The sequence below is a fragment of the Poecilia reticulata genome, linkage group LG5 (assembly GCF_000633615.1).
Source record: "Poecilia reticulata strain Guanapo linkage group LG5, Guppy_female_1.0+MT, whole genome shotgun sequence".
Taxonomy (NCBI): domain Eukaryota; kingdom Metazoa; phylum Chordata; class Actinopteri; order Cyprinodontiformes; family Poeciliidae; genus Poecilia; species Poecilia reticulata.
This window is the reverse complement of record NC_024335.1, coordinates 26,441,828-26,456,719: the sequence shown is the minus strand read 5'-3', so window position 1 is coordinate 26,456,719 and position 14,892 is coordinate 26,441,828. Positions and strand designations below refer to the sequence as shown.

General features: G+C 39.7%; 1 protein-coding gene across 1 annotated transcript in view; it reads right to left on the bottom strand.

Annotated features, from left to right (window-relative positions):
- Positions 1-14,601, bottom strand: part of LOC103465378 (zinc finger protein 385A-like) — a 39,976-nt gene extending 25,375 nt beyond the window's left edge. Inside the window, exon 1 of the mRNA XM_008410136.2 lies at positions 14,131-14,601. Coding sequence (XP_008408358.1) covers positions 14,131-14,143 — 13 coding nt within the window. The 5' untranslated portion in view covers positions 14,144-14,601. The remainder of the gene's footprint in view (positions 1-14,130) is intronic.
- Positions 14,602-14,892: the final 291 nt, after the last annotated feature.

Genomic DNA, 14,892 nt, shown 5'->3' with positions numbered 1-14,892 from the left:
TAACGGTATGTTGAGTGGCTGGAATCAACCGAGCGAGAAAAAGAGGTCTGGACGCGGAGGGGGAGATGAGGTGGAACGAGCGGGAAAGCATGCGAAGAGAGAGAGAGAGAGAGAGAGAGAGAGAGAGAGCCGCATATTTCGAGGTGAGTCCAAGGTTAGCGGCGCAGGTAAAGCAGGCTGTTAACCTGCAGGTTAATGTACAGAACGGACGCCAGCTGCCTTGAAGGCAGTCCCAGTCCCCGGTGCGTCTTTTTAAAGAACAACATGCAGCGCTGTCGAAGCGGAGAAAGCTGTCCAGTCAACACCTCTGTCTAACCTTTGTCATGTCCACTACACAATGTCATGCATGAACTACTTTGTTTCATGTTGGCTTTGTTCCTCGTGGGCAGATCTGATTTCATATTTCCACTAACGGTGACGTAAACAACCTTTACCACTCTTACAGATTTCTCTTGTTTCTGGACTTAAATATCTTAGATTACATTTTTAATGCCTAACTCTAACCTGAGTGAATACGGAAGGCAGTTTTCAAACTGTGACTGAATTTATTACAGGGAAGAAGTTATTCAAACCTACCAGCTAGGAAAGGTTAATTGCCTTCCTGGTTGAATCATGAATTAATTTTGAATAACATCCACTCCTTTTAGCCGAGTTCAATTCCTCTTACCACACCAAAGAGCCGCCTGACTTTAACCTTTAAACAATGACTGAAACAGAATTTGTCTGAGGAAATACAGTGACCTAAACTATCACAGCCTGCTCTGATCTCGAGAAATTAGTAGCAGACTAGGAACATCTGCTACTAATAATGTTGCCGAAAGGTTACAAAACCTTTTTAAGGCTTTGAGATTGAACCAAATGATCAAGAAAGACGTAATGAACAAAGTTTACCGAAGGAAATTCTTCGTCTTTCTTATGTGAAATTTGAAACTGCTAAATGCAGAGCTGATTGATTTATTTGGGACTAAAATGTTTTTTAAACATTTTTTAAAATGGGCTTTTTATCCAGCTTTTGTCCTTTAAGTTTATTGATTTTCGTCCTTCATAGCAAATTATTATTACAAACAATTTACATACAAATAAATAAGCACCTAGAAGATACAGTCTGATCTAAACTTGTTGCAGGTGATTATGGTTTAGTTGATGGAGTAGTTTTCTGACAATCGAAAGGTTGTGAGTTTGATTCTTGTTCAACAAAACAGCAGGTTTCTCAAACCTTTGACTCAAATCAAAATGAGTTCAAGAGAAGATTTCTATTCTTTTTCATCTTATTCTGTAAAATCTGCATCCATAAATTCTTCATCTAGCTGTCAATCTGTTGAGTCTACAACATTTAAAGTGTATTTAAAGGCAGATCTCCACAGAAAGGCCTTAAATTCAAAGCCAACTCTAAAAATGGACTTCACGAGGAAAGAGAAACCACTGAGAATTGGAGTCTGGAAACTGAAGCCACTTTGACATTAAATGAGTTGGAACCTTGAACACTTTTAGAGGTCAGGTATAAGTTCAGAACATTTATTATATTTTGGTAAATATGCCGACCAGCCATTAAGTGGTGCGCTTGGCAGAAACCGGTCCTCCTGGATCGCCTGGAGCATCGAACCGTTTTGTCAGAAAACACTTAATGAAGGTCGCCAAAAATAGACGAGGCCTCATAGACGCGTTAGGACGCTTTTCTGCCTTTTGATGGACTTTGTCAGAGGTCGTATTTTGTCTAGCTGGAGGCTGTGTGATTGTGTGTGGTTTCCCAATCGTTCCAAGATCATTGTGAAACCTACGTCCTCCAAATTCCTGGCATTCCCACCGCAGTACCGCCTGTGCACCGAATTATATGAAAACCAACCATTCTTTCTGCATGCTTAATTTTCCTCTAGTGGAGTATACTTGGTGCTAATGTTGGTGGTGAATAATGAGTTTAAAGGAGGGAAGGGACCCATATCAAATTATATTTAATGGCCTCATAAGACCTTCAGCCATCTGTGTTTATTGTAGTAATGCAGCGTTTTAATTGCATCAGTTTTACTGAGCTCAAGTTGATGGCTTGAACATAAAAAGGGCTCGGGTTCGTCTGCCATTCCGACATCTTAAAAATGCTGAAACGCCCGGAATCTGGGACGGATTTACTTCTCGGATTTTTACGTAAAGTTTTGCAGGTTAAAGCAAACAGGCGCATCTTTTGTCACGCAGCCACGTCGAGCAGAAAGAGGATCACCAAGAGCTCCGCCGTGTCAACACAACAACCAGCACTGCATTATTGCTTCTTTTGTCAAACAACCCGCACACCTGCTGGGAACAGCAGGGCAGCACTTATCTGTAGATGTGAACCTATAGAAACCGGGGAGTGTAAGCTGGAGAGGTTATACAAGACCGATGCACACAAAAGAAACCGTGTGCAAAAAGAGCAAACAGTGGCCTTGGATAAACAGAGAGCACACAATAGCAATAAGCAAACCAGTAAATATATATTTTACTGGAGTGTATTTTTAAAGCTGACCACAAATATATTTTGAGCAAAAAGTTTTGAAGCGAGACAAAAGGCTTTGCATACTTTCTATCTAAAAAATGTCAACACTGGTGTCCTCCAGCTACCTTTAACATCCAGACGAGTCAAGACTTGTCGTCTTCAGACATGTCTAAATGTTCAGGCAGTTAAGTGAATAAATAAAATCTTCATGACAATTTTCTCAGCTGTCGTGCTTGCGTTTGCAAATATAAAACATTCATTTTGCACCACTTGTACTCGAATATTCAGAAGTGACTCAATCCATATGAACTCTGGTCCTAAAAGCGATAAATAAAGGTGGAGGATTCCCTCCTGGCTCCAGCAGAGTCGCACCAGCAGCTTTTTTTTTTTCTTGCTGTTTTTACAGGTGTGTAAACATGGCGCCACGTGACACCTTGTCATAGTCGGCTTACAAAAAAGGATGTTGACAAGCGTTTTGGCAGTGACAACACAGCGACAGGGTGAACGTGAGAAAACGATCAGCTTCTTCACCCAAAGTCGTTTTCACATCCATTTATCCACAAGCCTAACTGCTTTGCACATTTTTCTTTAAATGGTTAAAAAAAATTGCAATTTGTTGTAATAAATTTAAATTTAAAAGCAAACAAATCCCTTTCTCTAATTTCCAGCTGATTTCTTGTACTTGACCTTGAAATCACACTCTTTCTAGAAAATAAGGAAAGCAGACGAGAGGAGAGCAAAATAAGAGTGAATCTAATGTGACAGGAGATGTGCATAAAAAATTACATCCCTAACACTTTCTCTGAAACAATCCAGCCAGCCATCGTTTCCACGCCGTTTTATTCAGGAGCGTTGGTGCTTGGTATGCTGCAGCTCCGGCTGTGTGTTTAGTTTTGGGTTGTTCTTGTTGGAAAACTCCACCCCAGATTTAACTTTTCTGCAGCTTCTTACAAGTTTTATTCCAGTGTCCACAAGTTTCTTGCGTCCTCTACCCGGCTTGCCTCAAACTGCAGAAAGGCTTTCCTATTGCTTTTCTTTAAAAAAAATAATTTCTTTCTTGCCAGTCTTTTGTGAAGCCAGTTCCTGTTTAGTGACATGAACATCTCCAAAACTTCATCCTCAAGCTTTTGTGTGTTCACGTTTTCTAGCCCAATCCTTTGGGCTTAACAGTTCAGCGGCATGTAAACTGAGATCAAATGACGTCATTTTTATGTACTAACGAGGTAACGGATAGGTAAGAGGCTGCTCTAGATTTAGATTTGCGGTATCAGAATTGGTGTAGGATTATGTTACCTGTATGTCGTCTGCATGTTTGGCATTTTGATTTGACCTTCCCTTATCTGACGTATTTGACCAGCTTGTCACGGTTTGCACAAATTTCAAGCTTCCCAGATGCCTGAAATGTTCACCGGTTTGTCAGACATGCAGAGCGACGGGCGCATTTCTCCAATTCAAATGTCAATACTTTTCACCCTTCGTTGCATCGCCCTGGTCTAAAGGTCACCCTGTTTGTCAGGGACAACGTGTACCTGCGATTTATTCAGGGGACATTTACGAGACGAGGACTTATTTGTTTGAAATGCATGTGTGTCTGTGCGCCGGTTGTAAATAAACAAACACAAGGAAACATATTTTATGCAATCTGTGATGTGTTAATGTCTATGTGTGTGTATGAGAGAGAGAGAGAGAGAGAGAGAGACACACTGGTTCAGCAAACCGTGATGCAAGCAGCGAAGTTTCACATACTGCTGAGTGAGGTCTTTGCATCAGACTGGAGGAAGCTTCGGCTCACTTTTAAATAAATAAAAACCCATGGGTCTGAAATATTCATCATAAAAAAAATCACACGAGTTACTAAACTGAGCTCCACTCGTCTTTGCATCAAGGGAGCCAGCTTCGGCACAAATTTCCCAGTCTCAACCTTTTTCATATTTTCCTTTCATCAAAGCAATAGATGGATGAGGAAGGATTAGCGGAACGCAAGGAATGATAAAACGGCGGCGTGGAGAGAGGCGCTCATCCCTCCATCTTTGCAGTCAATGTCATTGATGCTATTTTGGTGCCTGCGTCTAACTCTAAAAGGAAAATAATACGGTGCGCGGACTTCCACCTACCCACGTTGTCAGGTTCACGAGTTTGTCTGTTCAGTGTTTATAATACACGCAGAGTTAAAGCCTCCGCACCGGGAAGGGGATTACCGCGAGCTGGAGCTTAAAGCCAGATCACAGGAAGACCCGAGTGGGGCTGAGAATAAAGCAAATATTTAGTCAGCGAACACCTACGCGGAACAAGGTCACTGCAGTTAATCAAATTTACTGAGAAGCTGCACGTTGGACTCATTATTACTATTATTATGATTATTAATACACTGACAAGATGAGACGTTTAAAGTGAACGGCTCCACTGTGATCACAATGATATGGATTATAAATTAGAGATACTACTGGTTCACACTGAATGCTGTCGATGCAATAAAGAGGACAATCATGATTAACTCTGTTACACAAAACCCAACTTGTCTGCATTCATATGTGTATAATGTTAAATTGCTTCCCTCTTTATCGCAAGTTATATTTCCATGTTTCCATGTGTAGACAGTGAATGTAAAAGTTTACGTAACCCTGTAGAAATACCAGGTTTTGTGATGCATCAAACCAAAATCAGCCAATAAAGTGACTATAATTGAACATAAATGTGTTGCTGAGAAAAATGGGAAAAATAAAAGCTGCAATCACCTGGTTGCCTAAGCTAACACTTGGATTAAACCAATTTTAGATCAACTTTCAGCTGTCCTAAGGCGATTTCCCCAACATTTTCTCATTTGCATCCTTTACTTATTTTGAAAAATGTGACTTTTTTTTAAGTTTGCATCATGTTATAGTGAAGTGTTGTTTTGATTCCTTCTTGCATGTTTGAGGAATCCTTGTATCTCCCAGACCAACTTGGGATGAGAGTTTAAAACACTGATTAAAGCCATCTTGTGTTCAAATAATAATTATGTAAAATATTCAGAAAATATATTCAAGGAACCCAAGAATTATTTTGGATGTCGGAGTTAGTAAATGTTGCTCGGTGCAAACAGAGAGTCTGCATAAGGCAACATAACGGTATCACTTTAGTTATTACTGTAGTAATTGAGTTGTATTTGCACAAAAATATGCATTAAAAATTGCATCTACACTGTCATGAGATTATAGCATAAAAAGTGAAGAAAGAAATGCTGTAATAGCGAGTCTTAAGTTGACGACATCAATACGTGAGTTTAGGTGAAGCTGTTTTTGACTCAAGATTCTCCCCAAACATTTCTGGAGCTTGCATCGAAAGTTTATATACATATATACATACATATACACACATATACATACATATACACACACATATATATATATATATATATATATATATAAAACACAGTTTAAAGGGACAAAGCTGTGAAAAAATCATACAAGTTTGTGTTTGTAACACAGAAAGTATAGTGGGTCATTTTAACTCCTTCATATTTTTGTAGTTTCAGTAACTTTTTCACCCTTTTTCACAAATAATTATGTTCCACTCATTGTCTACTGTAACACCATTTGGTTATATAACGATGATTATATGAGAATCAGATGGAAATCAGAATTAAAATGAATAATGATTCAGTTTAACACTTCAGATTAAAAGAAACAACTGAATAAAATTCTGTTTTTGCATTTTAAGTAACATCTACCTCCATATTTAATAGATATTATGAACACATTCCCTGATGCATCATGGTTTAAAAACATGGGTATGGAATGGTTGGTTTAAGCTGCAAAATGAAAACAGGAAGTAGAATGTTGTTGCTGACGCTACTGACATTTCTTCATGCCTAATTAAAATGCGATGCTGATGTTCAACGGTGTGACGGAGGTCTAAAAATTAAACTGTCTGACCGCTGACAGGAAGTGAGGCTGCATGTCATCATTTAACCTCCTTTCATCAACAATCTTCATTTGAGTCCTTGCTAATTAAACGTGACGCATCGACTGTCCGTGTCACTACTGAGGTAAAATTTTCTTCAAGATTTTATGACGTTAGCTGCCAATCTTGTCTAAAAATGTCTGACTTCACCGTGTTTCTTCTGCAGAAAAGTCAGATTCTTCACTCGTAGTTTGCTGAAGCAGTTTTTCATTCACATTCAGCTTTTATTCTTCTTAAGATATTGGCAGCACATTTCCCACGTTTCACACAAAGTGAACATCTCTTGTCCTCTTCACTCACAGTTGATTTGTTGGATTTAGACTTAAGTAATTCCAAAACCTAAATTCACCTTTTATTTTCAGTGTAAGGTTAAAGTCACTTTACGTGATAAAAACTACAAGTCATCTTCTTCTTTAGACCAAAATGTTGAACTATTTGTGATTTTTCTAATAAATCTCCATGTGATCATATTGAGTCGCTAACAAGGTTTTTGGCCGATTGGATGTTTTCTTTGAAAGAGAAGCCGTCTGTCTTTCTACCATACATCTTCAGAGTTGATGTCTGTAGGGTCAATTTGTGACCTCACTCTGAAACTTTTGTTTGTACTAATCAAGTAATTACGTTTCCTTCAGCTAATAAAACGCTGCATACATCAAACACGACTTATAGGTTATCTGACTTTGTAATTTGATTCCATCTCCTTTAGAAGCTCCTGATCTTTACAAAACGTCATCTCAACAATGCTGCTTCATGATGCCGTTAATAACCGTTCTCAGAAGCGTTGGACTGAGAAGTAGTTTGTATTATAAGCCCTGCTAATTGCTGCTGTCGCTAGTCTGGAGGAGCTGAGTTGAGAGGCTCTGTGAGGTTGAAGCTTGGCTGGAGACTGCAACTCCAAGGAGGGGATTTGTGGAAATAGGCTGCGCTTTGTGAGAGTAAGCGTTTAAGCACCCTGAATGTTTGCCATAGAAAACTCCAGGTATGTTTTTGATGAAGAAATAACATTAAAACATGATATAAACATGATATTTCATGTGACATCCCTCTTTTAATAGACATAACGAGGTAATGTCCACAAAACGTGACGTTCTTGACATGAAGACCCACAGGAAACGGGTTTCTAGTTACAGCTCCATATGTGGTAACATAAGAAAACCGTTTCACAGCAGGCTTAGGCGTTAAAATGTGAAACAGCTCATTTCATTCGTCAAAAGTGAAAACAGAAGAGAGATAACTCAGATAAAGAGCATGTTGTTGAAATGAACCTATTTGGCTCACATTTGGAAAAACTAAATTTGGTGTAATACCGGTTTTAATAGGTTTAATAGGTTTGATGTGTTTTGATCACAGGAGAAACTTCGGATTATAACCCAACCTATAAGAAAACAATGCCCACATTCTCCAAAGACTCCACAATCTTGAAACCATGCAGTTCATAGAAGGTAAAAATTCCTAAAAATGTTGTAGAACGAACTGGATAAAATGGTCAAATTAAGTGACTAATCTGAAGGAAAGCTGTGTGCCAGCGAGAAGCCAGTCAATCAGATCAATAGCGGCACAAAGAAGCAAGAGCTCTGAAATGCGGTCTTACCCAGGATCATCCTGAATCCTTCCACTTCTGTTTCCCACGTTGTCTTCCCGTTTCACTCCTCCACTCCTCAGTCTGCTAAAGGGATGACTCAAAACTTTGGAGCCCTACATCTCTGACTCGTACAACTCAAGGTGGAAAAGCCCAATCACCATCACAACTTTCACTTTTTCTAGCCCCTAACCTCGTTCCCCTCTTCGTCCTCCTCGTCCTTGAAAGAAGCTCGCTCTGCCTCTGATCTCGACACCCGGCTCAGCCAGCTGTTGACAGAGGAGGAAACCCAGCAGCCTGAGCTGCAACACAACATGCACTCAAGCTGCTGCAAGGAAGCCTGTAATTTATTCTCTGTGATGCAGGAGGAACACCAGCAACACGGAGGCTCGGCTCACAGGAGGAACCTCTGCACTACAGCATGCCTTTCTCTGTCTCTCCCTCATATTTTGGGGTTGGGTATAACCTAAAGGCACCTTGCATTCCCGAGCTACGATTGGCTGGAGGTGCAGCCAATGAGACGAGCCAGAGCAGAGCGTTTACTTGTGGTGTTTGAATCAGGAGGCAGAGTGATAATGCGGCTGTCATTTCTGCTCTCTTTTTCTCTCTGTCACCGTTTCTTTGCTGTTTACTACAGGTCATTTTTCACTCATGCATCCTTGTCTCGCTGCACACCCATCCTCCTTTCACTCGTCTCTCAGGTGCATTAAAGCCGGCTCTGACAACATCCTCTCTCTCTCTCTTTCTATAATCCTGGATGTTTCCACTGGTGTCCACCTGTCTTTAGACTTTTAGGTTGGAGGCATATTCGTCTCCCCCCAACAAAAAAAAAAGAAAAGAAAACGTTGACAGAGTTCACTGAAAGCTGTGTGAGGACAACAAAAAAGGGAGGCAGACACAAAGGTGCAACACAGACTGACAGCTTCAGAGACTCAATGAAACATTGTGTGGAGGTGAGGAGAGATTGAGGTTAATGCGAACTGACTCCTGCATGGACGTTTTGGGCGAGGAAACGTGGAAGATGTGGTGAAGCAGCAGGATGAAGAGAAATGCTGACAGCTGCTTGACAGTCATAGGCAAAGGCTGCCGAATGAGCTCAAATAGTCTTTGCATGCACATCTTTTGCAACGTGAAGCAGAACAATGCAGCCTAATAAAAGCACAACTCTATGCTAATGGATGTTTAAGGGTTTTATAAACCACATTAGAGTGTCACAAAAGCCTCAGCTTCAGGTAATATAAGAGTTTTACTGACAGCAAGTATGTCCGTAAAATAAAGAGGCAGTGCCAAAAGAATTTGGTCACATTATAACTACTTTATTATAAGCAAACACAGATTGAATCATATTTTTCACATCCCTAAGTACAAATTCTAACGTCACCTTGTTAGTAAATATAGCCACTTGTGTGTAATTTCATCTCAGTATGAAGTTATTCTTTAAACACCTCAGAAGCTCGTTAGCAAACATCAGTGAACGGGCATCATTAAGAAGACAGAAATACAACAGAGAGGTCAGACATGAAGTTGTGGAGAAATTTAAATCAGAATTAGAGTTTAAAATAGTTTCCCAAGCTTTTATGATCTCAAAGCACAGTTCAATCCATCATCTGAAAGAGCCTGACAGAAAGACAAAGACGTGTCTGTCCACTTGAACCGACAGGCTGGGAAGAGGCAGCATCAATCAGAGAATCAACCACGAGGTCCAGAATACGTCTGCAGCCGAGCCAGATTTATTCAGAAGCATTTTTAAAACAACAAAACTGACCAAAGTGCTGGACAGACTTCATATGCAAACAGCAAACTGAGACTGAAAGTATGTTTCGTAGAAGATTTGCAGTAATGTTGGACACATCGTCCCCTCTGTGAAACGTTGGCGGCAGCATCATGCTGTGGGAACGCTCGTCTTCAGCAGAGACAACAAAATACAGAGCGATCCTACAATAATCTGTCCTGCATGAATTTACAGCCAGAATTACAACTGGAGCACCGCAGCTGAAGGTTAAAATATTGGTTCAGTGAGACTGAATATTAAAGCTGCAGTTTGTAACTTTTGCAAATGATTAAAATTTAAAATTGTCACCACGTTGTGACAATATAATATGAGAGAGATAATCTCCTCCCCATGTGACTATTGCAGTCTGCACCGGTCAAAAACAACCAATCAGAGTCAGGGGGAGGGCCTTAGCGCTGTCAATCATCCTCCTGAACGATGCTAAATGAGCTAATGGTGGAAAAACAACTTATTCTGACAGGAAAACTGTTTGGTGGCTATGCTAACTAGTCTTAGCATTTCTGGCAAGCTATGTTGTAGTGAACCAGTTTAGCTTAGCAAAGAGCAAGCGGGATGAGCTGAGCATGAGGTGATTGACAAGGCTAAAACCCTCCTCCTCGCTCTGATTGGTTGTTCCTGACTCAGTGGTGTTTTTCTGCAGTTAGTACTGGGAGGACTGGGAGAAGGCAGAGGAGCTAGATTTTTTATTTTATTTTTTTTACAAAATGTTTGTTTTATATTACACTATCACCACATAATGATAATTTTAACAAATATGTACAAAAAACATATATTTTTAATAAAAGTTACGTACTTCAGCTTTAATTCTTATTTTTTTTAAATAATTTTTCTCCCAGCTCACAGTTATACACTACTTTGTGTTTTTTATGTCATATAAATCAGATTTTAAAAAAACTTCTCTGTGAATGAGGACATCCGAAAGGCCTGCAGCAGCTCGACATCAGCCCATCTGTTCAAGCCTGGGACGGCGCTCATGACTGATAAGGTTTCCTCATTAGTAGAGTCGGCCTGCATAATGCAGACAGGTGTATTGTTGTAGCCAATAGGCCAGGTGCTAATATGGCTGTCTGAGGGTGCAGGGTCAGACGCAGCATGACTTTAATGGATGTCACCATGGGAGGATGAAACCAGACCACTGGGCTCATGTTGCAAACCGCCCTGCATGTTTGCGGGAGCGTTTGGGTGTTGCTCCATTGGGGATTTATAGCAAAGTTTTAAGATGTTTACAAGGCTGTTAATTATAAAAATTTATTGCAACTCTTTACTTTACACAGCTCACGACACTGTGGTCTTTGAAGCTCTAATAAGCTTTTATTATTCAAATATATGCAAAGGAAAAAGTCATGGTCTGAGGGCTTCATCAAAGTCATAATGAAAGGCTCTTCATTTTCTGGAGCTCACTTAATGTGTTCTTCAAGACGGCTTGAGCTTTTAAAAATACAGAAATATTATCAAGATATATTTCAGTTATTGTGTCAAAATTTTAGAATAAAGTTAAGAAGATAATTGAGGGAGCGACATTAAATCAGTAAACAGCTGGTTCGTTACATAACTCAAGAAGAAGAAAAGAAAGAAGTTTTATTTATAAAGCAGTTTTTCAGCAACAAGTTCGTTTAAAGTCCTTTCATGAATTAGAAGAAAAGCAAAAACAACAACACAGGCACAATAACAAAAAAACAGGCACAAGAAAAGAAAAACTACACTTTAAAATGCTCCAGTTGTTGCTGGTCTGAAAGTCTTGGGAGCCATCTAGAAATTTTATAGATAATTGCGAGGTTTTGTTGTTCCCATTTTTTTATTATTAAGAATCATGAACTCTGACCTTGTGACCTCCTGGGCAAATTGTTGTTACACTCTAGAAGTAAGTTTGGTTGGCTGTGTATTTCTGCAAAGATTCATTACTTTTCCATGATTTGTCTATTTGTGGTGAATGGATCCACTTTTCTTTGAATCCCAAAGCTTCTGGAATATATTTTTAACACTTTACAGACTAATTGATGTTAGTAACTTTACTTTTCTTGAACCTCGTCTTCTTCATGTACAGGTTTATGATTCCTTAATAAATGGAATAATTTTGAAACTGCTTTTATATTATTTGTCAGACTATATTTAAACAAATTACGCAGAAACATAAGAAGTTTGTAACGGAGCAAATACTTCTTCATAGTATTCATTACGTCTGAACATTGTTGTGTGTTCTCAAACTGTCAGGTATGAGGGATTGTACGAAAAAAATGCCAAAGAAAAAGAAAAATGTTGGGTTGTGAAAAACATCCAACATGTTGAGTCCAAACATTTTGAGTCAGAGTGTAATGACTAATTTTTGGCTGTGAGCTGTGCAGCCAGGATTACTTTATTGTGACCTCTGCCATCCTCTCACTCCCTCAATCTGCCCCAAGAGGCCATAACTGTGTCAACAGCCTTGTTAAACTAAAATTAGCTTCAGCCGCTAGCAGAGAGTCCAGATGAGAGTCCTGCCAAAGCTAAATGATGTCTTCATTCGATGTGTAACTCCCAAGGAAGTAGCTTTAAGCATGTGTTATAATCAGCTACAAACAGGTTAAAGTGCTTTAATTTGAGGAGACGAAAGGATCATTTAGATTTAGTCTCTATGATTTGTTTTCTTTAGCAAAGTAAACTGATTCACAGTTTTCCATGGGGTTTGTCTCATGTTGTTACACATAGAACAAATTGTTCAGTTGAGGAGAGTTGTTTGGATATGAAGAAAATATATCTATAAGTTGATCACCTTATAAGCACATTCAAACAAAAAAGGACTGTAGAAGTTATGACAACTAGATGCATTAAAAAGATTATATTTAAACCCCAAAGTATTCAAGTACTAACAGACTTAAGTAATACATAGATACATGCTGCTTAGATATATTTATTTTTACCAATATGCCTCGTCTTGTAGATATAAAGCTGGTGGAAGGAGCTAAGGATTATGGTGACGGCATGGAGGTCTTCACACCTCAAACACTTGGAGGTCATTGTCAAATAATCAATGGAAACAATCAATTAAAAAGCTGCAGAGAAAGTATAACACGTCTTCTGTTGCTGATTATCAAGAAACATGTAACGTTTTTTACATAATGTAAATAAAAACAATAAGTGATACCCTTTTTTGTTGTGCAGTGTTATTGTGAATTTTATCTACATTTCTAAAAGAATAAACTAATTAAGCTCTGACTACCTGCCTAATTTATTCACTTTGGATCAACATTATTAGCTTTTTCTTCTTTTGCTCTTTCCTTTGGTTTGTTATTTCCTTTTAAATCCTGTAAAGCACTTTGTATTGACTTGTTGCTAAAAATGTGCTATATAAATAAAATTATCTTTACCATCCCATCCTAAAAAAATCTTATGATTAGATGATTTTACCTTGATACATGAAATCACATTAATAGTAGGTAACAAAACTTTACTGCTGACATTAAAATCTTAAGTAACTCTTAAGGTTTCCATATTTTAGTTCTAAAATCTTAAATCTTGATTTTTTTAAACTTTTCTTAGCTCTGCGCCACCAGACATCTTTTCATCAACAAGACAAAAGCACACAGACTGAAATTCTTGTTGTTTTGGTGATTTCAGCTACATGTCGTCCTCAGGCAGAATGCCATCACTGAATAGCAGTATTATTGACTTTTTGCTTCCACCACCTGGGGCTCTCTGTATGTGTGCATGATATTTCTGTTGTAAAGCTGCAGGAGGGACAGCGTGAATGTCAGGAAATACAGTATCTTGAGATAATATTCATACTCCTTCATGTTCGTCACAGTCTGTGGAATTTCAATGGATTGTATTGGGAGTTTCTGTGATAAACCAACACAAAAAAACATGTTTTTAAAGGGGAAGTATGATTAACTGAACAGAGTCAGCGCGCATCACTTTTCAAGTCTCGCAACAGATTCAGTGTAGGTCTGGACTTTGACAGGACCATTATAGCACATTTGATTCAAACTGTTTGTGGTTCGATATTCTCTGACCGTCCTCCCTGTTCCTGGTGAAGAAACGCATCCTCTCAGCATGACTCTGCCGCCACCAATTTACACCGCCGAGCCAATAGTTGTGTACAGATAAAACTTGCCTCCCTGAATCCCCCTCCTTCTCTCCATCGCTCCTTTTACTGCATCAAACCCGCTGGCCAGAACAGGAATAAGGGGACAGACCTGTGTTACACGCCGATGTTTGCCGACAACTGCCCGAACTCTCGTGTTATGTCAATTGCTCTTTGGTTCTGCTCAGAAAAAAGTCAGCTATGAGAGGAGTCCAGCTGATGCAGCCTCTCAGCTCTTTCTAAAGTGATCAAAGGACAGGTACTGCTACCTGGAGGTGCTTTCTTAGCCTTACCTGAGCCCCACATCTGCTGCCTCAGGTCCTCACGTTGTTCAGACTGATTTAGATCCGTTCTCCCCAGCTCCAGAACTCAGTGCGTCAGCCGGCATAAAGTAGTACGGATACGTCCGCGTAGAGTGGAGCAAAGAAAGTATTCTCACGTTATTTTGGGTGGATAAATCATGTAGCACTCAGCCACATGAATGCAGATCTTCCACCAGTCGGCTGGAGAGTGTGGAGGGAAACACTGTGTGCAGGCAGCCACATGCCTTCAATGAAGCCGCATCAAACAACAAGCATCTGCATGTTCATCTTCCTTTCACACAATTTATCCTCCTTCCTTAAGTTTGTCTGAAAGCCTCTTAAGAGTCTGTATTTCCCTCTCGTTTTCCCTTCATGCCGTCACCTCCTTCCTAGGATTGAAGGAAACAAGTGCACAAGATTCCAGGCTAATTCTGCTTCTTAGGACAGGGGAACCTAATATGTGAGGACAACTGTGGAAGGGGGGAGATACAGGCAGAGCGAGAGAGAGGGAATGTAAGGGGAAGGAGGGGCTGAACGGAGGAGGGAAAACCCAGCAACGGATGGCAGATCAAAGAAAATAGGGATTGCAGACTGGGTGCAGGAGGGATGTTGAGTCACTGAAACTAGACTTACAGATTTCAGTTGAAGAAGAAAATGCAAAAATGACTTGGTGGACACAGAGATGAACTGCAGGCTGTAATTCTTCTGAGTTTCCAGGCAAATTCTGCAGCCTAACAAGTTTTTATCATCTGA